The sequence below is a fragment of the Taudactylus pleione genome, unplaced genomic scaffold (genome assembly GCF_031769625.1).
Source record: "Taudactylus pleione unplaced genomic scaffold, aTauple2 ptg000518l, whole genome shotgun sequence".
Taxonomy (NCBI): domain Eukaryota; kingdom Metazoa; phylum Chordata; class Amphibia; order Anura; family Myobatrachidae; genus Taudactylus; species Taudactylus pleione.
Genome location: NW_028284920.1, coordinates 2,295,001 through 2,320,745, shown reverse-complemented (window position 1 = coordinate 2,320,745; position 25,745 = coordinate 2,295,001). Strand labels below are relative to the sequence as shown.

Genomic DNA, 25,745 nt, shown 5'->3' with positions numbered 1-25,745 from the left:
CATGAAGGCCTACCGGTCCCTCCTTCTCTGAAGGCTCATTCCACTAGGTCTGTGGGTCCTTCGTGGGCAGCTCGACGTGGTGCCTCGGCAGTTAAAACAGATCTGCAAGGCTGCTACGTGGTCTTCTGTCCATACCTTCGTGAGGTATTACAGGTTTGACACCTTCGCCTCTCAGGATGCTTCCTTCGGGCGGCGGATTCTCCTTTCTGCACAGGAGCGTCCCCACCCTTAAAGGATACTGCTTTGGGACATCCCCAAGGTATCCTGTGGATACCCTATGGATCCTGAAGTAGAAAATATGAGATATGGTAAGAACTTACCCTTGTTATCTCTATTTCTACGAAGTCCATAGGGTTCCACAGGACTCCCGCCCTGTCGCACCTGTGCTGCAGATGGGCTTTGCTCTGGTCACCGGTTTTCCGTCTCCCTCTGGTGAGAATGTGATTCTTGTATGTGTCCAGATCTTTGTTCTCTCTCTTCCTTCTCCTCCTCCGGCCTATGGCTTGGTAACTAACTGAGGTGCCTTGGCCCGGGGGCGGGGTATAGGAGGGGGACCTAGTGCATCCTGGGAGGCTGAAAGCTTAACTCTTTGGTGCCCTGCGACTGACGTCACACCTATACCCCAAGGTATCCTGTGGAACCCTATGGACTTCGTAGAAATAGAGATAACAAGGGTAAGTTCTTACCATATCTCATATTATTTCACAATGGAGACCTATCAGAGCCCAGAACTATGCTGTATAAGTAGATATCAATATTAATGTTACTGTAAGCTCCATGCCGGTATCTTTATAGAGTGAAAGCACAAATCATACCTCCCATCATTTTGGAGCTTAGAAGGATTGGAGTGTGGCTGCTGCACACTGGGGGAATGTCCACATTATAGTGACAGTGGCCAATCCCTCTTAAATCCGGCCACTGGCCGTCCCTCTTAATAGTACTTTGGGGGAGGGGGGTACTGGACTGTCCTGCAGAGAGTGGGGTAGTTGGATCTTGTATTCAATTTGAGAAATCATTCCTTAATTAAAATAATTTATGTGTAGCAGCAACAACAGCTGCACAGCAGCATGTAATACAAACATACCAGGATCTGATCTGTCTTTTTACAGGCTTCATTGTGGCTGATGCTTGGAAATAGTGTAAGCTTACGGTAGTTGTACAGTATACTAAATACAGCAGTATTTGTAGGCTTCAGTGCAGCCCAGGAGACCAGAGGAACTCACGGGCACAATGCAGTAATTGCACATAGATAAAGGTGCATACACAGGCTTTTGGGCTACATTACATAAAGGTGAGTGGAAGTGCGTGTCTGGCAGACTTTATACTCCATTTATTATTCTTGACAGAACATAATTCATTCTGAATCATCAAAATAACCTCATAATTGTTCCAAATACCAGCTGCCATTATAATCTGTGTCCCATTGGCCAAAGGAACTACAATAAACTTAAGGCTAGGCCTGACCGCTTTACTGTCGGAGCAGCAACTGAAATGGTACTCTACCCTTCCGACACTTCACACTAACATAAGTGTTTGCATGTGAGCTATGTGCACTTTGAAAGAAAATATATCATAATTGTAAAGGTATATCTACAACAAGGTCAAGATTCTCTAGAGTAGGAGTGGACAATAAGCGGCTCCCCAGCTGTTGTAGAACTACACATCCCAGCATGCCCTGCCACAGTTTTGATATTTGGCCATGCTAAAACTGTTTCAAGACATGCTGGGATTTGTAGTTCAACATCAGCTAGGGGGCCGTTTATTGCCCAACCTTGCTCTAGAGCAATATGTCTCACCTTAAATATGCTACCTGTGCACAGCCTTGTCATTGCTTCTCAGCCACCCTCCCTTACTCCTTTCAATGCATATAAATCTAACCACTAAGCTTGGCACACACACAAGTAGATATGATCATTCTGCAGCATAGTTTATCAGGCAGAATGTCCTACCAATATCCATCCATTGCCTTATGAATGTATGATTCAGCCCTGCCACGCGCTCAAAGCTTTTGCCATATAGAAATCTTTGTGAATGCAGGTCACAAACAAGCAGAATCAAGGATCATCACCAGATAGTGGTGTTTGCATGTGTTAGCACTGACACTGCCGATTGGATCAAAGCTGGTTGCTATTGAGATACAGTGCCCACAGTTAACATTATGCCACATTGGTGTGCCTCCAGTTTCCATAATGTCACACAGTGCCTCCAGTTTCCATAATGCCACACAGTGCCTTCAGTTTCCATAATGCCACACAATGCCCCCAGTTCACTTTGTGCTACATTGTAGTGCCCCCATTCACTTTATGCTATATTGTAGTGCTCCCAATTCACATTAAGCCAAAGAATCCACCAATTCCCACTGCAAGGTCGCAAACTGGTAGAAATGGACAGTCTACAAACTACTCATCACAATCTAGTCTGTTTAATACCTTGTATGGAACACACAGGTATCGTGTATACTGAATTTAATTGTCATCTTACTGCATCGTTTGGTGCCAATGTGAGCTAGGTGCAGTGGAGGTGGGCACCCTAAGTCTCGGGTCCCCATGACAATTGCACCACCTGCACTCACTATAGTTACACCCCTGATTTACATTATTATTGAGGTCCCCAGATTATGTTACAGTGGATCCATCACTTATTGTAATATGAGCCAGTATTGAGCCTATAAAATGAACACGGAACCAGTGACTTCACTGAGGCACATCAACAGAATCACTTTCATTTTGGTAAATAAAATGATACATGTGGATGGCTATATTGGGAAGTCCTGGTATAAAATTGTTCTAGTACAGTAGGTAATGTAATAACTTTACTGTTCAGTTCTAGTATCTATCACACGCAAAACCATTTTATTTACAGCATAAATTAATAATTGCAATTGTTACATTTTCATGTATAAAATGTCATTAAAAAGCGCCCCCACATCCTTTCATTACCACTTTGTAAATCCAAAGGGAATCGTCTTTCATGTAGTACTCAAACTGGAAATGACAAGTACCTGCTAATAGATGGCAGCAACTTACCATAGTAAAGCCACAATGCTACTGCATAATGTTCTTTCACCTGGAGAGGATGATACCCAAACAACCAATCAGACACAGCTAGATAAGTGCTGCTGCTGGTGTCCTCATCATCGACGCATCTATAACTTTGTACCAGTCCAAAGAGCGGCTCAGTATATACCGCCTGTGACGTGTGTTTGCAGATGCAATAAATAAGACGCACCTCCAAGGGGTATGCTACCCTGTGTGTACACACCCCTCTTGTACTAAAGTTGTTATTGCCCACCCAGTTCTGTCTCTCCATACGTAATGGGCCACAAGCCAACTATACCCTAAACTCTTATGTTGTACGATGGTACACTTGCAGAGTGCGGAAATGTGTATTTGTACGTGTCGCCAATTGTACTTACATCCAGCTCTGAGTGAGACCCTAATGGCATATATAATATGTAATAAAAACAGGAAATTACAATGAAAATTACCTACACTCTCTGAACCCATCACCCATTGCATTTCTGCCTAACTTAAAACTCATTATACTAAAAGAAGATGACAATACATAGCTTTGTTTCTGTCTCTTAAAAACATTTCCCTAATTGAAAAGCTGTTATTGCTATGCTTTGGAGACAATAGCTACGCTAAGCACTGGTTGCTGGGGGCACTGAGCCATAACACCACTTTATGCTGATTATTATCTGCAAGAAGTGTTAGCAGTTGGGAAATCTGTGTAATTAAGGCATGACCAAAAGGAAAACAAAAATGATTTAATGAAAACATGTAATACTAATAATAAGAGTTTACTTAAAAATCCATTTTAAATTGACAACCAAAGCCAGTATAAGTGCATATTCCAACATTTTCACATTTAAATGTACAGAATGAAGATTTATATTTTGCAACATAAAGCACACAGACATGGAAATTTATATCACCGGATGTAACATGAGTGAGTGTGTATGTATATATATATATATATATATATATATATATATATATATATATTAGGGATGTGCAGGCTCGGATAGGTTCGAGTTTGCACGTGGAGTTCGGATTATATATATATATATAAAACACCACAATAATACTGCACTTAAGTAAGCTGATTGAGGTAATTGCCCATTTATGAGATGTCTGATAAACCCAGAACACATTATTTTTGGTAGGAACAGGCAGTAACCTTGTACATGACCTGCTGTCATTAAGCATAAAAGTAAAACCTTTACAAAACACTACATTTCAGAATTTGACCCAAATTATATAGATTTTGTAGCCCTGGGCGCTGCGTCCCAAAATTGTTTTTCCAGTGCTTTTCCATTTTAGGTACTGTAGCACTCGCAAAACCTCTTTGCTCACCACTATAGCGGTCATTTACAGTATACCAGCCCCTCCTGCACTGCTCAGTGTGGACTCTTTCCTTAAATCTGTGCCTGATTGTAGGTTCGGAACTGCACCCGTCCCAGACACTCTATCGGGATGGCAGGAAGTAGTTTGAGCAGTGATTTCTGCAGCATTGAAATTCAGCAATTACTATCAGAAATAAGCCAGGAGAAGGCAAAGTACTCTATGGAGGGACACTCAAGGTATATGCAAATAGTAGTAAAGTAAAAATAACCTATTAATAGTATACATTAAAAATAATTATCTAAAAGAGAACGAGAAACATTCCATAAATAGACAAGAAATCCTCGATAAGAGGGCAAATTAAATAGGGTCTGGCATTCAGTTAGAACCCATTAACTTAACGGGCTAATTGAATAGTCCTAATGGAAGAATAAAACTATCCTAGAGTGGGGAAAATCAGAATAGAGAGATGCTAATTAGGTGGTATTGTGTGGGATCCACAACCCCCTAAATGGTTTGCAACAAATGTGGCGAAAGATATAGAGCTAATATAAAAGAGGAGTGTATTAAAAATACGGCACCACAACAATATTTTAATCTTTTGCCAGGAACTGTTCCCCATAAACAAAGCAGCATATAACATAAATCTCAGTATTATTTGCATTTGGAAACAATTCAGTAACAGTCATCATCAGTTGACACACTGCCCAAATTGGTTCCCTTAGAGGAGAGATGAGGTAGACTCATCCCTAAATCCAGAGACATCTGAAGGTAGGATTGATATTCAATATACAAAGGGTCAATCCTTTTCCATAGAGATCCAATATCCCCCTGGGGAACATAAAGTACCTCTGCACATAAACAAGTGGTTAATCAAATGCATTCAATGTGATCCCTGTATAGGATCCCATACCTGTATACACCTGAGAAGCAGTAAGTATTAGTACATCTGATTACGTGGTTAATCAAGTCCATTAAATTTAGTCTGTTTCATACCTTGACAAAGCAACCAATGATTATGTGCAATGAAGTATTAATTGTCAGCATAAATCACACTCTTAATCCTGCATAGTAATGGAGAATGAGAGTCTTGTTCCCAAGTGTGGTGATAGCTGCTGCTGGGGGTTGGGGAAACAGTGAACACCCAGCGAGCGAATCACATGGTTCAGTGAGTAACTGCTTTTAACCTGTTATCCACAGTGAAACCTGTTGCGACTGCAGGAATCACAAGTGGAATAGGGCAAATAAGAGCAGCCAGAGAGAGCAAAAGGTACCTGACAGTATAGAGAATCTGTATGCAGTGGTGCCGGTGGGGTCCGGATCTCTTGTGTTAGTACTTCAACTTAAAGAGACTTGTTGATACAAAAGTATACAACCTTCATGGTCTTTATACAATCAGGGTCTGATTCTGAATTGAATGCAACCACGTCCGTGTCTGCGCCTTTTGTTGGTCACATATCTGCGACTTTAAGCATTTGCCGCTACAAATCCCTACTCTGTTCTTTTATTTATTTTTTGCATTAAAAGTTTTTTTATTTAAATCCAAAAAAATGAAAAAACACATTCACAGTATTTCACAAAATCAAAATATCATACAACATAAAATATATCGCAAATAAAATAAAACAAATCAAAAATACAATATAAAGTCCGGAACAGAATATAAACTGAGGGCACGAAGTGAGAAAGAGGGGAGGGGGGGGGAATGAGAAGGGAACCACCTGAGATATTATCTTAAAAAACAATTAAGAAATGAGGCGAGTCCACAAGTCCCACCGATATGTCCTGAATAGGAGGGAGAATCTTTGAAGAGAAACCAAGGTCCCCATATGTCACTGAATTCTCTATATCTAGTAGCTTCAGACAACATAAAATCATCCATAGACATATAGAAATCCAATCTGGAGAACCACTCTGTTCTTTATTTTAATTCCTACCTAATTATACACTCCTAATCTGAGACTTGACTTTTGACCTCATTATACTTAATATATGGAAACTTAAAGGAAAACCTGTTTCCCATATGTGTTGTGTACTGTACACATAGATAAACTGACTTACTAACAAATAGAGTGCTAAACAAATTCTCCTGGACAATTGCACAGGGCGGATCTGTCATGGATGGCTGGTATGTAATTGGATCTTAATTAAAGGAGACACTGCTTTTTCTTTCCAAACTAATTGCAGCTCTTTGATCCTGGCAAGGTACCTAATCTGAGGTATTAATGACACAATTATAAGTATCACAAGATGAAAAGATAACATGGCTTAGTAGAGAGGCAAGGTTCCAAGCTCTGGGTCAGACTGGGTGAGAACAATGTACACTATACGATAAGTAGAGCGAGAGTAATGCACCTGAAGGAAAATGTACAACCGTATTCTGCACTGCGGTTTAGTGTGCCGGTATTAAACATTGATGAAAAGGTATTTTATTCAAAGAAGAGAGACGCAAGAGAATGTTATCGGTGTATTTCTATTGCAACCGCTTAAAGGACTTAGGGGGTCTTCTTATCATGATGGGCCACAGACCTGCAGTGATTTACATTCTGAATCCTCACTTAACGCAGCAACACAGTATGTTGTACCATTGCAATTTATCAAGGTTTGACCCCCTTTCCCCCATGTGATCTCCAGCCCTCCTCAATGCCTGATGTTTGTAAATGACCTACAGTATATCAGAAGGGGACAGGAATGTGAGCTGTAGCCCTCCTCAATGCCTGATGTTGTGTGAATGACCTACAGTGTATCAGAAGGGGACAGGAGTGTGAGCTGCAGCCCTGCTCAATGCCTGATGTTGTGTGAATTACCTACAGTGTATCAGAAGGTGACAGGAGTGTGAGCTGCAGCCCTCCTCAATGCCTGGTGTTGTGTGAATGACCTACAGTATATCAGAAGGGGACAGGAATGTGAGCTGTAGCCCTTCTCAATGCCTGATGTTGTGTGAATGACCTACAGTATATCAGAAGGTGACAGGAATGTGAGCTGCAGCCCCCCTCAATGCCTGATGTTGTGTGAAGGACCTACAGTATATCAGAAGGTGACAGGAATGTGAGCTGCAGCCCCCCTCAATGCCTGATGTTGTGTGAATGACCTACAGTATATCAGATGTCAGGAGTGTGAGCTGCAGCCCTCCTCAATGCCTGATGTTGTGTGAATGACCTACAGTATATCAGAAGGGAACAGGAGTGTGAGCTGCAGCCCTCCTCAATGCCTGGTGTTGTGTGAATGACCTACAGTATATCAGAAGGGGACAGGAGTGTGAGCTGCAGCCCTCCTCAATGCCTGATGTTGTGTGAATGACCTACAGTATATCAGAAGGTGACAGGAATGTGAGCTGCAGCCCTCCTCAATGCCTGATGTTGTGTGAATGACCTACAGTGTATCAGAAGGGGACAGGAGTGTGAGCTGCAGCCCTCCTCAATGCCTGGTGTTGTGTGAATTACCTACAGTGTATCAGAAGGGGAGAGGAGTGTGAGCTGCAGCCCTCCTCAATGCCTGATGTTGTGTGAATGACCTACAGTATATCAGATGTCAGGAGTGTGAGCTGCAGCCCTCCTCAATGCCTGATGTTGTGTGAATGACCTACAGTATATCAGAAGGGAACAGGAGTGTGAGCTGCAGCCCTCCTCAATGCCTGATGTTGTGTGAATGACCTACAGTATATCAGAAGGGAACAGGAGTGTGAGCTGCAGCCCTCCTCAATGCCTGGTGTTGTGTGAATGACCTACAGTATATCAGAAGGGGACAGGAGTGTGAGCTGCAGCCCTACTCAATGCCTGATGTTGTCTGAATGACCTACAGTATATCAGAAGGTGACAGGAATGTGAGCTGCAGCCCTCCTCAATGCCTGATGTTGTGTGAATGACCTACAGTGTATCAGAAGGGGACAGGAGTGTGAGCTGCAGCCCTCCTCAATGCCTGGTGTTGTGTGAATTACCTACAGTGTATCAGAAGGGGAGAGGAGTGTGAGCTGCAGCCCTCCTCAATGCCTGATGTTGTGTGAATTACCTACAGTGTATCAGAAGGGGACAGGAATGTGAGCTGCAGCCCTCCTCAATGCCTGGTGTTGTGTGAATGACCTACAGTATATCAGAAGGTGACAGGAATGTGAGCTGCAGCCCTCCTCAATGCCTGATGTTGTGTGAATGACCTACAGTGTATCAGAAGGTGACAGGAATGTGAGCTGCAGCCCCCCTTAATGCCTGATGTTGTGTGAATGACCTACAGTATATCAGAAGGGGACAGGAGTGTGAGCTGCAGCCCTCCTCAATGCCTGGTGTTGTGTGAATGACCTACAGTTTATCAGAAGGGGACAGGAGTGTGAGCTGCAGCCCTCCTCAATGCCTTATGTTGTGTGAATTACCTACAGTGTATCAGAAGGGGACAGGAGTGTGAGCTGCAGCCCTCCTCAATGCCTGATGTTGTCTGAATGAACCACAGTGTATCAGAAGGGGACAGGAGTGTGAGGTGCAGCCCTGCTCAATGCCTGATGTTGTGTGAATTACCTACAGTGTATCAGAAGGGGACAGGAGTGTGAGCTGCAGCCCTCCTCAATGCCTGATGTTGTCTGAATGAACCACAGTATATCAGAAGGTGACAGGAATGTGAGCTGCAGCCTGCCGTAGAGAGATCAGGAACTGGTGACTCTTCTCCGGTGATTCTCCTCCTCACTGGGCACACAAGTAACCTTAATGCCACTCTGATGTTTTTAACACAAGTGTGAAACATTAAGGTTACCCTCTTGTCACATTGTACAAAGTGATTTGTTGGAGATTTGGTTAACCACTGCTTTATAAATTGCCCCCCTTACTGTGTAGTAATAGTTATAATCCCATTTAATAAATATACAGTATGAGTGAAATGTGTACATTTATGCAAAGCAGATATATCAGATTGCAGGCTGTGATTATTGGTGTTCCATCACGTAATGGCTGGATTTCCCTTAGTTCTTGATGTAAACATGAACTTATTCTATACTCTTGTCTTTAACAGAACGACATCACTCCCTTGCACGTGGCCTCTAAGAGAGGCAATGGGAACATGGTGAAGCTTTTGCTTGATCGAGGATCCAAAATTGATGCCAAAACAAGGGTAAGCAGGCATGGGACATAGTGAATCACTTGGAGTAAGCTGGACGTTTAGGGTGATGCCAGTTATCAGAGCCGTAACTAGACTTTTTGGTGCCCTGTGCCAGAAAGAGCATTGGCGCTCCTCTCATTTTTCAAAGGGACATAATACACCAAAAAAAGGGCCATGGCTTCATGGGGAAGGGCCAGGGAAGAGATAGGGGAGGCCAGGAGATGCTGGGGATGAAATAAGAGGAAGCTACAAGCAAGAATGCTAATAAACAGGAATTTGACAGGCCCAAACAGCTCCCCCTGATCTGTGGTACCCTGTGCGATGGCACCGGCCGCACTACCCTAGCTACGGCCCTGCCAGTTATTATATAGGTAGCTTTGTTCTCTAAGTGTCCTAGATAGACAAGCACAGTTTATATGCAGGTCAATCTGATACATCCCAATTTACATATTTGAGTTGATCCCCGGACTGACTCAAAATGACCTGCACTTCTCTGATTTGACAGTAAGACAATATTCAGATGTCTGAGTCTTGTGAGCTTTGGACTGTTTATACCTATCACTGCCTCGCTCATCATGTCATTGGGGGTGGTTGGGAGGGGATACGTTCAGTATCCTGGCATATGGGAAGCCGGCGCTTAGAAAACCGTTGCTGGAATCCCGACACCTGTCAGAATCCCAGCGTCGGCATTCCGACGGTAAGTAGCGGGTTAGGGTTACGGGTTAGGTACTAGGGGGACAGTTAGGGTTAGGCACTAAGGGGGGAGGGTTAGGTTTATGGTGAGGGGAGGGGGAGATTAGTTTAGTCACTAGGGGAGGAGGCTAGGTTCAGGCATCGGGGAGGGTTTTGTTAGGGAGAGGGTGAGGGTTAGGATACCTACCGACAGGTGTCTGTATCCTAACCCTGTCGGGATCCCGGCGTCTGGATTTTGACTGCAGGGATCTCGAGTGCAGACATCTTGTACCCATCCAGGTTGGGAGAACATAAACTGAACAAAAACTCAGGTAATACAGAGCCCATCAAATTGTTAACAAAAATACTGATTAATAGGAAAGTTTAAGCACTATTGATATGATTAGTTTAATAGATGAGAGGCAACCAAAAACTAAAGAAACAAGGTGATATAATATTACTATAGTTTAGTGGATAAGAAATAATATTGAACAGTTTGATTATTACATGAGAACTTTTCTGCATGAGACAATGGGAGAGGGGAGCAAAGATGTAGGAATAGTACCTTAATTATCACTGAAAGGATATTGATCAGTTGATGTGACCTGGTGGTTGATGATATTGATTATAGTCTAGTACTTCATAATATATGGGAGCATAGGAGAAAAATCAGAGATGGAAATCACTGCAAATTAGTGTAATTTAACATACTCAATACAGAATTGTCTTTGGTAGCAGAGCCAGAAACACCACACAAGCCAAACATGCAAGATTGTCACCAAATACAAAATATTCTTTCTCACATTATTTTTTTTCACATAAGTAAAGTAACCATAATTTATGGAGCAGACAAAAAATACAGGTTTAGCTTATTTTACGTTGTTTGGCTTTTTTTTTTTAATTTTGTACTTTGTGGATTTGATAATCCATGCATTCGGAGGTACTAGTCGTAATCACATTCAGCCTGTAACATAGTCATACATTGAGATTTAACAGTGGCATCTGGCATATACTTTTTATCAGGAACGTTCTGCATTCTGACACACTTGTGCAGTTACATTTGGAATTCTATCAATTACTGCAACAAATAATATTTATCAGTGTAGTATTGAATAATTCAATTCTGTCAATTACTTTCTCAATCAGGCAATACAACTGATTAAAAGGAGATGATACAATTTAGAATATTTACACAGCAAGTTTCATCCTAATTCTTAAGGCTAATTCCAAGAAGGCAAAAGAGCAAACCCATCAGGTCTATACCAGTAATGAACAGTGTAAGCTGTCTTTATATTGACCACCCGTCACCAAGTCTATGTAACAAACAATGCAAGCCCTCTTTATATTTACCACCCTTCGCAAGTCTATATATGTAACAAACAGTGCAAGCCCTCTTTATATTTACCACCCTTCGCAAGTCTATATATGTAACAAACAGTGCAAGCCCTCTTTATATTTACCACCCTTCGCAAGTCTATATATGTAGCGAACAGTGAAGCCCTCTCTCTATTGTCACCCATCACCAAGTCTATATATGTAATGAACAGTGCACATCCTGCACCCATATAATTAGTATACTTACCTCTCCGTAGTCCCGCGTCGGCCGGTAGTGCAGACTGAAATCACCAGGAAATGGCACGTCGTCCATTGGTCACTAAATATGTCTCCAGGAACATGGGTGCCATGTTCCCGGAGGCCTGCACATGTGCAGTAGACTCTGGCATGAAGCCAAGGTCTACTGCACTGCTGGAGAGGAGGGGGCCAGCACAGAGGCCACACATGGGCACCCTCCTCTCTTAAATAGCCCCTGGTGCAAGCCCTCATTATACTGACCACCGGTCACCAAGTCTATACAGTATATGTAATGAACAGTACAAACCCTCTTTATATTAACCACCCATTTATATTGTCCGTAGGTGACATTCACAGCCAGACATCCCTGTGGTGCAAACATTCATTAACCACTGTTACTAGTTGCGACATCTTTATAAATAGATTATAATGGAGTGTAAGTAACCTAAATAATAATGGTTGAACAAAAACATCTAAACTTCATTTTAGGAGTCATTTTTCATGCCAATATTTTTAGTGATGTGTAAAAACAAATGAGCGCTCTCCTAGTCCTAGACCAATGGCGTCACTATACTTGGTGACACACGGTGCGGTAAGTAGTGTAGTGCACTGTAAAAAAAGGGGGCGTGGCCTCGCTATAAGGAGAGTTGTCTCACGGGTAGGGGGCATGACCACGCGCCCCGAACCCCCATTTCAGTCTATCCGGGGGGTCCCGGAGGTGCGGTCTGCCCCGGGGACCAGTGTATTTGCAGTGCCGGCTCCCTCACTGTGTCAGGAGCTGAGTGCTGCACGTAATGCTACAGTGCAGCACCCAGCTACTGTCACTGAGGGGGAGTCGGCACTTTGGTGTCACCCCTCGGCGGGTGAAACCCAGGTGCGGCCCGCACCCCCCTTGTGACGCCACTGTCCTAGTCCAAGACGTTTTATCTGTGGTCCTCAGACATTGCTAGGCATTTTCCAAGTCTCTTCACAGAAGCAGGGGTGTAATAATTTGCATGCTTGGCTCATTTAGGGGGAGATTTATCAAACCTTCTAAAGAAGACAAATTAAGGTGTTGCCAATAGCAACCTCTCCGACACTGGCTAACATTTTATAGAATGTACTTCGTATAAATGAATAGCTTGAATGTGATTGGTTGCTATTGGCATTATCTCTATTTTATCCCCTTTAGAACATTTGATGAATCCCCCCCCAAATAATCATTAAATAATACACATATGCTCTTAGTGAATCTCAGACCCAGAGCAGCAAAGATGAGCAGCCCTGCCCAAGATAACTATTTTGCCCAACAACATATCTGACTTGGCTTCTGCTGTTGCAGACTGGATCACGGCCAGCTCCAATCCAAAAGCCATTAAACAGCGAATGTTTCTAACTTCCAATCAGCTTCCTCTGGGAATCCTGCACATCCAGGGCAGAGCTGCAGAAGCTGTAGCACTTAGCAACACTACTCTTGTGAGAGAAACTACATGAAAGTCAGTTTATCAAAAGCAACTTCAGAGTATTTCCAGAGAACCTTAATTTTCAGCTCCCTGAGTGTCTCAGGGAGCCACACGGATATCATGCATTTTAATGAGAGCATCCAGAAGGCAGAAAACATCTTTGACGGAGGTGCTGAATTTGCATTTAGCATATAACTTACGCATCATGTATTACGTAAAGCTGATGTTGCAGTATTGATTTCTGGAGAGAAGCCAGTCTTATGCTTTATGCATAATATATTAGCTGACCATCACACACTCCGCGAGGTGGGATATCACCTGTGAGACTGGATCCCTTTCCTGCATGATGTCACTTTCTCACTGCTGATGTACATTGACCATGGAAGTCTGTTTAACTCCTCTAAATGCTCAGTTTTCTATTTAAAGGAAATACACTACACAACGAAGTATCTAACATTTAACAATATGTTTTTACTAGTGAGCCATATTGTAGTAACTAAGCAACAGACTGCAAAAAAGTGATATCTGGCTGGTAACTGTTGGTTACACCAAAGCACCCTGTTTTTACATAGACAAGTTAAAGCTACAATCTAATTGCTATGGGCCACTGTTGTGCGGAGACGTCATTGCGCAGCTCTAGCAATATTTCATCATATGAACCCCTCATTGTTCTGCTTCTGTGGGAGGAGGCTGACCATTGGGAAGTAGGGAATGAATCCTGCATTGGGGATCAGTGACATCATAGTTCATCATACTATAATAGAAACGTTCTTTAGTTATTATACTAACCATCAGCTAATTTACTGTTTCTCATCCTGAAAATGTAGAAGCTTCTTAACATCACAGTGATTTGCTTACTGCAAGTTACATAGCTGCCACAGTTGTCTTCTCCATACCTCCCCAGGAACCTTGAGGTTGGTCAGGAGTAGTATATTTCATGCTTTTAGGCCCATTAGTACATTTAGCCCAAAGTGTTTTCCTTTACAGATGGTAATCATTTATATGTAACAAGATGCTTGGGCCACAGGGCCCCTTCCAGCTCTCTTGCCGTATCAAAGTGGAGTTGCAGTGGTAACATGCTTCCATGCTGCAGGGTTACAACCACTGACTGGAGACTTAACCGGGTTCATCACCAGAGGGCGACATTAGTCACAAGCTGTCCTAATAAATATATGTAAACGTTAAATTGCTCTCAGTTGCGATGAAGCTGGGAAATGGAGAGACTGTTACATGAACACAAGGTCACAGGAAATGTATGACTGTTGTCACAGTAATGTTAATATATAAATATGTGTGTGAGTGTTAGTGTGTGTGTGTGTGAATATATATATACTGTGTATATGTGTGTGTGTGTGTGTGTGTATATATATATATATATATATATATGTGTGTGTGTATGTATATAATGTCTTTAACCCACTGCACTCTTCAACTAACTATGGTGTAAGAGGTATGTGACCACATTATCTAAACACTCACCTATTACAATTCAAGCTCTATTCAATTTAAAATCGGGAATTGTTAGTTTCACATATTGCAATTTATTGGGCCCCATCCATCTGCGATGGTTTGTTTGCTGCGATTCTGCAATCCGGCATCTCAGGATCTCGGAAATCCAACATGTTGGATTTCGGCGACTTGACGATCGCGATCTAAAAATGATCGCAATTGTCAAATCGCGGACATTTAACATGTGGAGCAACGGTTCGCAGAACATCAATGGTGGCAGATCGGAAATTTCCAATCGCAGCCCTGCATCGCGGCGATCCCTCACAGATGTATGGGCACCTCAAGTTTAAGATGGCATACTTCGACAGTCTTACCCGTGTGGTCAGTCCTACACGGTCTCTCAGACAACATTCAATACTGTGCTTACTACCACACTAGATTATCACATACATTTTAAACATAATCTATGCTTTTTTTTTGTAGGTTGAGGTCAGCCCATAAAGAGACAGAGCATTCCCAAGCATAGCAATTAGTGGACAGCAGGGGGATTGGCTGACACAAATTGACACAGCTTAGAGACCAAAACATTTTATGATAAACAATAGGCATTAATCCAGGGCACGCTTCTTCACTCTAGGAGGTGCTAGAGGAATGTGACTTTGTCACCTCATTATTTCTACAAAAAACATATATATAGCATTTTTTAACATCGCTGTACAACAGGCTACAGGCATTGTTGATGAAACTGCTGTTTATTTGTATTTCTGTCCCACTGTTCAACACCTCATTTCTCTCCATATCATCGTAACTCAGAGGTTACCAAGCTCCACCATTACAGTCCATGTTTTAAACCTATCCATGCTTGAGCACAGGTGACTTAATTAGTACCTCAGTGAATTTGATTTAACCATCTGGACTCGAGCATGGATATCCTTAAAACCTGGACTGTAATGGCGGAGTTTGGGAAACTCTGCCGCAACTGATGAAAAGATGCTATGAAACATAGTCCGGTTACTGTTCATAAAATTGGTGTCTCTGTTAGCACCGCTTAGATGCCCCAAATATTTAGAGTTATGTCAGGTTCACACTTTGTATCTGATTGCAAAAGGAAATCGTCTATGATTGGTAATTTTTTTCTGGAGCAACACTGCCACTTAGTGGCTAGAATATGTGTATGACACTATTGTAGCAAATATGTGATGGAGAATTATTAAAAGTATATGGAATTTCCCGCACCTGTCATCTATATTAAACCAATATAGCTGAGAGAATGTTTTGTAGATACACATTTTAATGGTAATACATGTTTTATATAGCAGCTAATGTACTATATACAGTAGATGTACAATAAAATGCAGTTTATCTACTTTCCCATCACTCGTTAGAGAGCATAGAAAAACACAGCGAGCTGTATGCAATACAGTAACTCTGTGTGTGAGTCAGTCTATTTTCCTTCCATTAGCACATTGAAGATACAGTTCAGATATACAGATGGGGACCAGTATGGCCAGAATGTGTGAATGGTAAGTCTGTATACAATATCTTGCTAAAATAATATGAATCTGTTTTTATTTGTATAGGATGGTCTGACACCACTTCACTGTGGAGCAAGGAGTGGTCACGAACAAGTTGTGGAGATGCTACTGGACAGAGGAGCCCCAATTCTCTCCAAAACAAAGGTTGGTGCAAGGTTTCACACAAATACCACATTTATTCAATTTCTTAATCAACATGACCTTTGACCTTGATATCCTATTTTTATACCTGCCGACTTACTGGGAAATCTGGACAAGTTATCTCCAATCTGCCCAAATTGTTTCAAATGAGGCTGTAGAAATCACTCATTATTTGCAGAAGGTTAGGACTAGCTCTGTCTGGCATAGTTCCCTCCTATGGGTATAGTGTCATTTCTCAGTGTTCGCCTAATTACATTTTTGGATTCCAAAGCAGGGACACATTGTTAATGGTAAAGAGAGAATCAACAAGAACATTAATGCAGCCACCCAATTTACTTCTAACAGTTTACATTCTAATTTATGAATATCAAATTGTCGAAATTAAATGCAAACTCCACAATTAAGCCATGCACGTTAATTGTTAATTAAGTTCTCAAAATAATTTATCCTAACATGATGATAAACAACCACAAATTAATATAAAATTACTAGAACAAGGAGACATGCTTTTACATTGGACTCTGGGCCTGATACAGCAAGGATCGCTATTCTGCTAATACGCACGCAACGCAGATGCTAATATCAGCGGTGATATGCAAATGATTGCATTTGCATTGCGATCGCAGTCCAACATAAGGACATCCACTTCCCCTTACTCACATCTGTATACTTTAGCAATAAAGCAAAATAATCAGTAACATTGAGTAACATCGGACCTATAAACATACTTGCACAAGCCCAGATCTTCCCCAGAAATTGCCAACTTCCACGCACGCTATGAGACCTCAGACTGCGTACAGTGGCTAATTTGTGCACGCCCCTGCAACGGCACTGACACGCCTGCGTTCCCCCGACAACCCCCCCAATTACCTCCCACAAACCGAACTTTCAATCAATCACTCTGCGATGAGTCTGCGCAGTCCCCATCGCAGCGGTCGGTTTGCGCACTGCGATGCATGCGCAGTGCGATACAATCAGCAGATTGCATGCATATTCACAGTTGCGTACGGTAGTGTATCAGGCCCTAAGACTGAAAGGCAACATAAGGAGATAGACACATGGAAGAGTTTCGGCAGTTGTGGATTTCATACAGTCTATAATTCATTGGACTAAAATATTGCTTATACTGTATCTAAGGGAAAACACATAAAGCCAGCATGAAGGGATGCCTAGTTGGACACGTATGTTTTCTGCCAGACTCCATAGGAAAATTTAGGTGAGGGTCTGGCAAAGCAGATCTAGGCTCCCAGTTGCAGTGTGGGGCCTGAAAATTATCATGTTGTGGCAATAAGGAATTCTGCTGTTGCCATGACAGTGGCTCTAGTAAGAGCCCATCCCAGCAATATTAAAGTTAAAGCTTAATCTGTTACTTTACTTTTGAGTTCATGAGCTTCTATTGGGCTACACATGCGCAAGTGTAGGCTAACGCAGAGGGATCTGTGTACCTACGCTGCTTAGCTGCGCACATGTGTCTGCATTATTTAAGGGGAGCCTGTAAAGCTTGATAAATAGGTCTTGGTTTCTATACAGTCCAGTTCTGTTGTGTGTGTACACAGGTTATACATAAACAACTATCATTTCATTCCTTTGCTGTCTGCTCCTTAGAGGTAGAATAAGTTTTAGTTTGTTAGCTGTATTTTTTATTTTTTCTGAATTAATTTAAGACAACTCATCTTTTATTTCCTAAGCATTGCATTGTAGTATATATATATGGAGATAATGCCTTGAGATACAATAAATGTACTCATCTACTGGTTAGATAGGATCCAGACCTGTTCTTCATGCCCTATACAAGCGATGACAGCTGAAACCCTTGCCATTATCGCCTGTGAAAGTTGGTATACCTTGCAGCTTATCCAAGACAAATGTTTACATATATTTGGATTCCTGTTAACCCAGCACAAACTGGTCTGAAAGATTTTACGACCTGTTGAGTCTGCTATTTACTTGTACTGGAGAATAATCACATTGTTTGGAATGATGAGGACATGTGTGCCCTTATGTGGTAACCAAATAATTGTATACTAAAGCACTGAGGACTTGAGACCCCACTATGAAGCAGAAGTCTTTAGGGTACTCATGAGAGGAAAAAGTTAACAGAGATGCCGACGTGCCCAGTTGTCCCTACTTTACCCATTTAAAAACAGTTTATACAAAAAATATACCTAATTTTTTTTTATTCACACAATAGCATTCAGGTGAATCTCTCAACAGGTTTACTTAACATTAGACATTTGATTTGCGGACAGTGACAGAGTGACAGTTGTATAGGGGTCTATTTACTAAGCAGTGTTAGGAGACACAGTGAAAAGTGATAAGGTGCCAGCCAATCAGCTCCCAACTGTCATTTTTCAAACACAGCCTGTGACATGGTAGTTAGGAGCTGATTGGCTGGCACCTTATCACTTTTCACTCTGTGTCCTAACACTGCTTAGTAAATAGACCCCATAGATATTTACTGATCACTGATTTTTATGGACGTGCTCAGGATGTACAGTACATTGCAATGAGCCCATTTTCCTACTGTTGTACCTCTGCACTGGTTTGTACCTTCTTTACAAAGGCTAAATGGTGCATTTAGCAGAGACGTGTGAGTGCAGTGGGTTTTTTGCTATTTGGAAATGACAAAATATGAGGTGCAATCTAATTTAAGGTGCATTGGAAACATCAAGTGTAAATTGGTATAAAATGAGCTTAGCTATTCCAGTCCCATTGGACATGCTACGCAGCACCTCCACCACCTGAGACTTTGCATGGCACCCCTGGCTCTTCAAACTGGTAAGGTGCGTACACACTGGGCGATAAAGTGGACGACTGAACGATAACGATATCGTTATCGTTCAGTCGTCCACTTTATCGTCCATTTTTAAGCCCAAAAAGATGAACGATAACGACGACGCGCGTTCCCGCGGGTCGTTCGTCATCATCGTTCATCGGGCTGACATGCAGGCCAACCTGACGATCTCGTCAGGTTGCTGCATGTCAGGGAATGGGGGAGAGAACCCGGCGCTGAACGACATCGTTAATGATATCGTTCAGCGGCTGTGCTAAATGTCATAAACGACATTGAGCACAGCCTGCCGGGGACACACTACACGATATCGCTCAGGGAGCATATCGCCCAGTGTGTACCCACCTGTAGTGTAAGTGTGGCTGTGATCTCACAGCAAAGTGCCACACTCTTGCGTAACACTGACATGGAAAAGCAGCAGCAGTCGGCAGCTTTACATATACATGTCAGCTGCAGGTGCTCAATGGGGAGCACTGTGGTGGCATTATGAACACTGGTTTTAGGTCCCCATAACATTAGGCGGCTTGACAATTATCTAAGATCAAATAATAGTTAGGCTGGCCTAGAGCAAAGTAGTATCTGTCATTGTTGGGCAGTGTTACATTGAGTGGATGCCATTAATAAAATGAACATATTTGTAATAATGGGACCAAAGGACACAAGTCAGTAAAGCCCATACTTGCCAACTCTCCCTCATTGTCAGGGAGACTCCCTGAAATAGTAGCAATCTCCCTGACTCCCTGAAGAGTCTAGCAATCTCCCTGATTTGCACCTTACCCCCATTTTGAAGCTGTTATATTTGAAAAAAAAAAACAACAACCCCAGAGATATATACATTCAAATGGGATCATTCGTATCATTTCCCTGCATTGGTTATAGTACACAATGGGGGAGATGTATGAAGCCCAGAAACTGTATCAGCGCACTTTATGTGCGCTGATACCGCTTCTCCCCGATGTGTGATCGGGGGTCTGGGCGGTAAATGACAGGGGTGCTATGCGCCACTGTCATTATTGGCGCTGCTATCTACAAGATAGCATCGCCAATAGCCTGGGCCATGTACGAACGGTCAGATCGCCTGACCGTTCGGCCCGCTGTAGCTGTCTCTATCGACAGCTACTGCCTGGCGCTAGCCTATCCCCACAGCAGGGACAGCGCTGTCCCTGCTGCGGTGGCTGCCGGCTCTAGGCTGCACGCGGGGATCTCGTGTTACTTGCGAGATCCCTCACATGCTCAGTGGAGCCGGCCGGGACAGAGACACAGTGCATCGGCACTAGGCTGATGCACTATAGTCTCTAGCGGGTAGCGCTGGAGGGGGGAGTTAACGCTCCCCCTCTCCAGTCAATGAGATGTTCTTACATCTCATTGGTAGTGCTTCCTGCTTCGCCTCGGTAAAGAGGCAAAGCAGGAAGCGTTATAGTGGCACGTTAAGTGCCGCTATCATACATCTACCCCAAAGATCGCAATGGCTACATGTATTTTCTGAAAAGTATCAGTGTGTTTTCATCAACAAATAGATCTTACTGACTGCTTTGGGGCTCATTTACATTTGGATGTAAGTCAGGTTTATGACACGCCCCTCAGATGTAGCAGTACACGCCCACTTTACTGCCGCGCTCATAGGTGTTACTTTCACAATCTCCCTGAAATGCTTTTTCAAAAGTAGGTAAGTATTTTAAAGCCATGTTTGGTAATTATTGGGAAAGCTTTGTGGGAAACCTAACACATGTTATTTACCCGTCTCCTGCACCTACGGCTCACACTACCTGTTTGTTTACAGAATGGCCTGTCACCATTGCACATGGCAACCCAAGGGGATCACCTGAACTGTGTCCAGCTCCTGCTGCTGCATAACGTGCCTGTTGATGATGTCACCAATGACTATTTAACTGCGCTGCATGTTGCTGCACACTGTGGACATTACAAAGTGGCTAAAGTCCTGCTGGATAAGAAAGCCAGCCCTAATGCCAAAGCATTGGTAAGTGCAAAATGTATTTTAACCTCGGTTTTAAATATAATTTCTGTTACTAGTTGTATTTGTGTGATCAAAGTATCAAGTTCACTCTTGTATACCAATTTACCTCAGAACACTTGAGGCCATCCTGTAAAATGCAAAGAGTGGCTAAAAATTCTGCAACACTACCTTTTAATAGGTGCAAAATAATTTATTTCAGTTTAAGCTCTAAATCTATTGAAACTCTTTTCTTTTGAAGCTGCTTGTCACACACAGCGGGGCCGAACTGACAATGAGAACTGCCGCATGAAAGGCTTTGGTTAGAACAGGATATATCAGGAGACAAGAGATGTTTTTGCATTGCACCCTTTTTGTGCTTTGTAAATGAGACCCGTGGTGGTCGTCATCTCAGGAGATGAACCAATATTCCTGAGAATGTTACCTTTTTAATTAGCTAGCACTTAGACAGCCATTTTGTGGCCTGAACCAATATTCAAGAGAATACAGCCTTTTAGTTTTAGACCAAAGACCGAAAACTGCGCTAATGTAGAAAATTGGGAATATGGGATAAGAGGAGGAGGATAAAGTCCATGTGATCTTTCTACATAAAGGTACATATACCATGAAGTCTGTGCTTCAGGTACTCTCTGTCTGAGTATGTCTGCATTCATTTGTCACTATGGAAAACCCAATGTCAGTAAAGACTGACATGTCATCAAATTGCATTGTCAAGAGCCACCTTATCCCTCTCTTCGCCCTGCTCTTATGGTAATCCGGGTGAACTCCCCTAAGTATGAGTAACACCAGTCGTGAGTCCTGCCTTTGCTGTAGTTGTGCGCATGCACAGAGTCTTGATCCTATGCATGTATACAAATTAACAAGGGCTGCCATGATAGCAGGGGAGTGGCTTCCCGTGGGAAGTGCTCAATGCTATCGCAGTCTGGACTGGCAGTCTGAAGGGGCAAAAACAGCTCCCCCTGAGACTACCTGTCCAACATGCGATTCCGAGGGGAAGACACTGCTAGGATTTTACTGGCTTGGCTGCAATCTAGGTAAAATCCACCACTGATAACACTATAAATGAGTGTCCCAACTGCAGTCACCAGTGACAATCTGCCCACTCAGGCAGAGGAGAATGGACACCATTGTATATGTACCCTTGTAACGCATTGTGTTACACATTTAAACACTTTACCGTTTTGGAATTGGTTGGGTTAATAGTAAAATAAATTGGGCACGTTGCAGACTGGTAAACAAATCAAACTTTGAAATCAACTTACGATATGACACCACTCAAATAAACCAAACCTAATTAATGTAAATTATTCCAACTTTGTATAAGTCAGTGTCTCTTCTCAGTGAGATATATCTTTGCCTCAGTGTCTGGTAGTCTGTGCACTTGTCAGTGTTTTCTGTGTGTGATTTATTATTTAAACCTGTCTGCAGTGATTTCTTTTAAACTCTGCTATAGTACAACACCCTCCAGTACCTTTCTGGTTTAATGGCTTTGCGTCACTGTGTGTCATGGGAAAGCGGCCTGACTTCCTATCTATGATAAAATAGAATTCCTGTTGCTGATGATAAAGTGAAGTATTTCTTAGGATCTCAGCTTATTATCATGTGTGTAGATAGATATTTGTATGTTTTGGGGCTGCAATATTTGTCTGCCCTTACTAGTGCCTTCAGTGAGGCCAATCATGGTAGCTGTCTAATGTCTTACAGACAGGCACTGAAGATCAATGCTAGTTACAGTAGGTAAAACTTTGTACCTTATCTTTGCTTTTCACAGAGCATGAGAAACTTATTGCTAAAGCCGCTCCCTGCAACATAAAGTAACCATTTGTTTACGTAATTTTTGTTTGAATATCAGACTCAATGTGCGTTTAATTGGCTTTAAGAAAGCACGGCCATTTTTTTAAAACGAGTTCATGTATAAAGTCTGAGGCAGCGGGATTGCAGGAAGAACTTTGGAGAATTTATTTAAAGAATTCTTTGCTGAACGTATAATATATTTTCTACTTTTCTAATGGTCTACACAGCATTTTGTCAGTAGATGTTTTAATGGGATGAATGGCGACCGTCAGCATCCCGACTGTCTAATCCCGGCAAGTGTCTAATGACCAGCGTCGAAATCCCGGCTTACCGAACGAAGGTATGCTGGACGCGAACAGCCACGAGGGGGGAGGGTTAGGTTAGGGGCTCCCAGGGGGGACTTAGGGTTAGGCACCCCCCTGGGAGGTTAGGGTTAGGCTAGGGGAAGGGGGGTTAGGTACCCCCCGAGAGACTTAGATTTAGGCAGCGGGGAAGGGGGGTTAGGGGCTCGCAGTGCAGTGTGAACGGGTAACCCGGGTTGAGCCAACCAGGGTCCCGTTCACTATATAGGTAGAGCTGGCGCTTGGAGATGATCTCATCTCCCAGCACCGGTTTAGCAGTGATGGCGGTGATGTCATCGACTTGGCATTATTGCCGGGTCAGACCGCAAGTCTCAAAGAGGTCTCAGCCGAGTCGCACCTGGGATTGACGCGTGTACAAATCCTGGGTGCGACCCGGCGTTTGCGATGTGAAAGGGGTATTAGTTTAAGTAAATCAATAGTGTATCATTTTAGATAATGCCTTGGGCTTGGCGGCAGAATGGTCAGAAACGTCCTATGTACAAGTGCGGAGGAATAAGCAGGTGCAGAGTATGTGTAACATCATTTGCAGGGTTAAAGAAAATAAATTCCGTTTTAGTGTAATTCCTGGTTTAGTTTTCACTCTAGCACCCAGCACCTGCCACAACCCGTGCAGTTCCTTTCCCCTGCCTAGGGTGTCACGCTCTGCTCTGGTGCTTCTAGCACACTCTGTTGATCCGACAAACTGCTCTGATAAATACAACAGAGATCAACACCCCAGGCAGGGAAGAGGACCTGCACAGTTTGTGACAGGTGCAGGGTGCTAGAATGAACATTATGGTTTAAGCATGCAACAGTCTATAGAGAGGAGGTACTTCTCTATATTGGTCATGTAAGCAGCAGTGAGTTGTAGGAAAGACAGATGTTCTGAAATATTCCTTGGACACCACTATTGGGTGCACTGTGAAGTTGTGCAAGTTGTATATGTTTCAGTATGTCAGAGTGCAATCCTCCTGGTAAGGAAAATCAAACTCTTAAAATGTGTGAATTTCTTTTCTTACTAAGACCCCTCCAAAGGCTGTCATCCAACAACCTGTCCTCCTGTTTTATTTGTTTCCTTTGCTTTTTGTAGCTCATTAAAATACCATTTAACGATAGACAACCTTTCAGAAGACCCAGACGTGGCTTATCAACACGTTGTCTGCGCTGATTTTCCTGTGAAATCCACCCAACAAAGCCTCAGTAACGATAAGAGTCACACTGAACATATTAGTCTTCAACTTCCTCTTACTGACAGTGTGAACCAAATGGAATTTGACTGTCTGTGTGTTCACTCTGTGGCTGTGCTTAGGGCTTTAAAAATCACAATTACTTTTCATTGTGTTACATAGTCCACTCTAGTACTTCAACCACACATTGTACCTTGTATGTTAAAGCAGACATAAGCCTCATTTTTATACTGTATTTAATAGATCATTTTCCCCTTCCAGGCAAGTAGCATAGTCATGGGGTCTGTAGAATGTGTTAATTCGTTCATGCCCTACTACCAGCAAAATAACTGTATTGCACTGAGAGAGGGTTTGTTGAATCGCTTACACTTAGTAATCCTAGATATCGGTCATCACTTTCAAGACCATTTGGACAGAACTATTAATATTCTGTTTGGGCATGATATAGAGTCAGGAGCAAATAATACAACAAAAGGAACAAACAAGCAGCAATTTGTTCCTAGAACAAACCATGTTGCAATGCAAGGGGTGCAGATGCATTTATTTATTTATTTGCAGATAGCAAACAAATGGTGGGTAGCTTCATACTAAAATTCAGCTAGGAAAGGCCCGTCCCAACTGTACACCTCCTTGCACATATTAAATCTGCCCTACCTACAGAACAACATGGTTTTGCCAAGGTCCAAATTGTTCCTATATTTTATTTGCTCTCAAATCTTAATCAGGCCCTTTGCAGGGCCGTAGACAGCCGGCCCAGGCCCTATTACTATCACAGGAAAAAACATTATTTGCAGCACTGCGCGCTGGGGAGGGCGGTGCTGTGACCCTCTCATCAGCCCGGCGCAAACCCTGGTGGGGGGTGCGATCAGTGTGATCGTTCCCCACACAGACAGGAGAGAAGAGACTGCTGCTGTTTAGCTGCAGCAGGCTCCCTGGTCTCCCACTGCAGCCCAGCGCACAGCAGCGTGTGCTAGGCTGCTGACAGATAAGAGGAAAATGGGAAGGTGTCGGACTCGGGCTCCTCCAACAAGACCGAGTCCGGGTAATTAGTTCCCGCCCCCTCCCCCTTTCGGCACTTCTGGCCCTTTATGCCTCTATAAATCACTGCAATATGACATGGCTCTCACGTGCAGCATTTAATACAGATGTGTCATTGGAAAATAAAAACTACATGGATGCAGGTCGCTGCACAAGAAACGGACCTACCTCCCTCTTCTCTTCTTTTCTCCAGCTCGCAGTGCAGTTCCTGCTCTGCACTGCAGCTGTGACTAAATGTATGGAGGTTTCCCTGAGAGAGAGGGTGATGTGCCTTCTGTGCCCCCCCCTCCCTTAATCCAGCTTTGTGGCTGCAGACTTAGGAAGTAGATAATGCTGCCTGGATGCTCTAATTGGGTGTAATTCACAATCAGAGTGGCCGAGGATCA

At 42.9% G+C, this 25,745-nt stretch overlaps 1 protein-coding gene across 11 annotated transcripts in view; it reads left to right on the top strand.

Annotated features, from left to right (window-relative positions):
- The window catches only part of ANK3 (ankyrin 3), a 716,972-nt gene that overhangs the window by 526,432 nt on the left and 164,795 nt on the right, over positions 1-25,745 (top strand). For all 11 annotated transcript variants that reach the window (XM_088450469.1, XM_088450461.1, XM_088450460.1 and 8 more), the window contains 3 exons: positions 9,339-9,437; positions 16,141-16,239; positions 20,808-21,005. In XM_088450469.1, the coding sequence (XP_088306595.1) occupies positions 9,339-9,437; positions 16,141-16,239; positions 20,808-21,005 (396 nt within the window). The remainder of the gene's footprint in view (positions 1-9,338; positions 9,438-16,140; positions 16,240-20,807; positions 21,006-25,745) is intronic.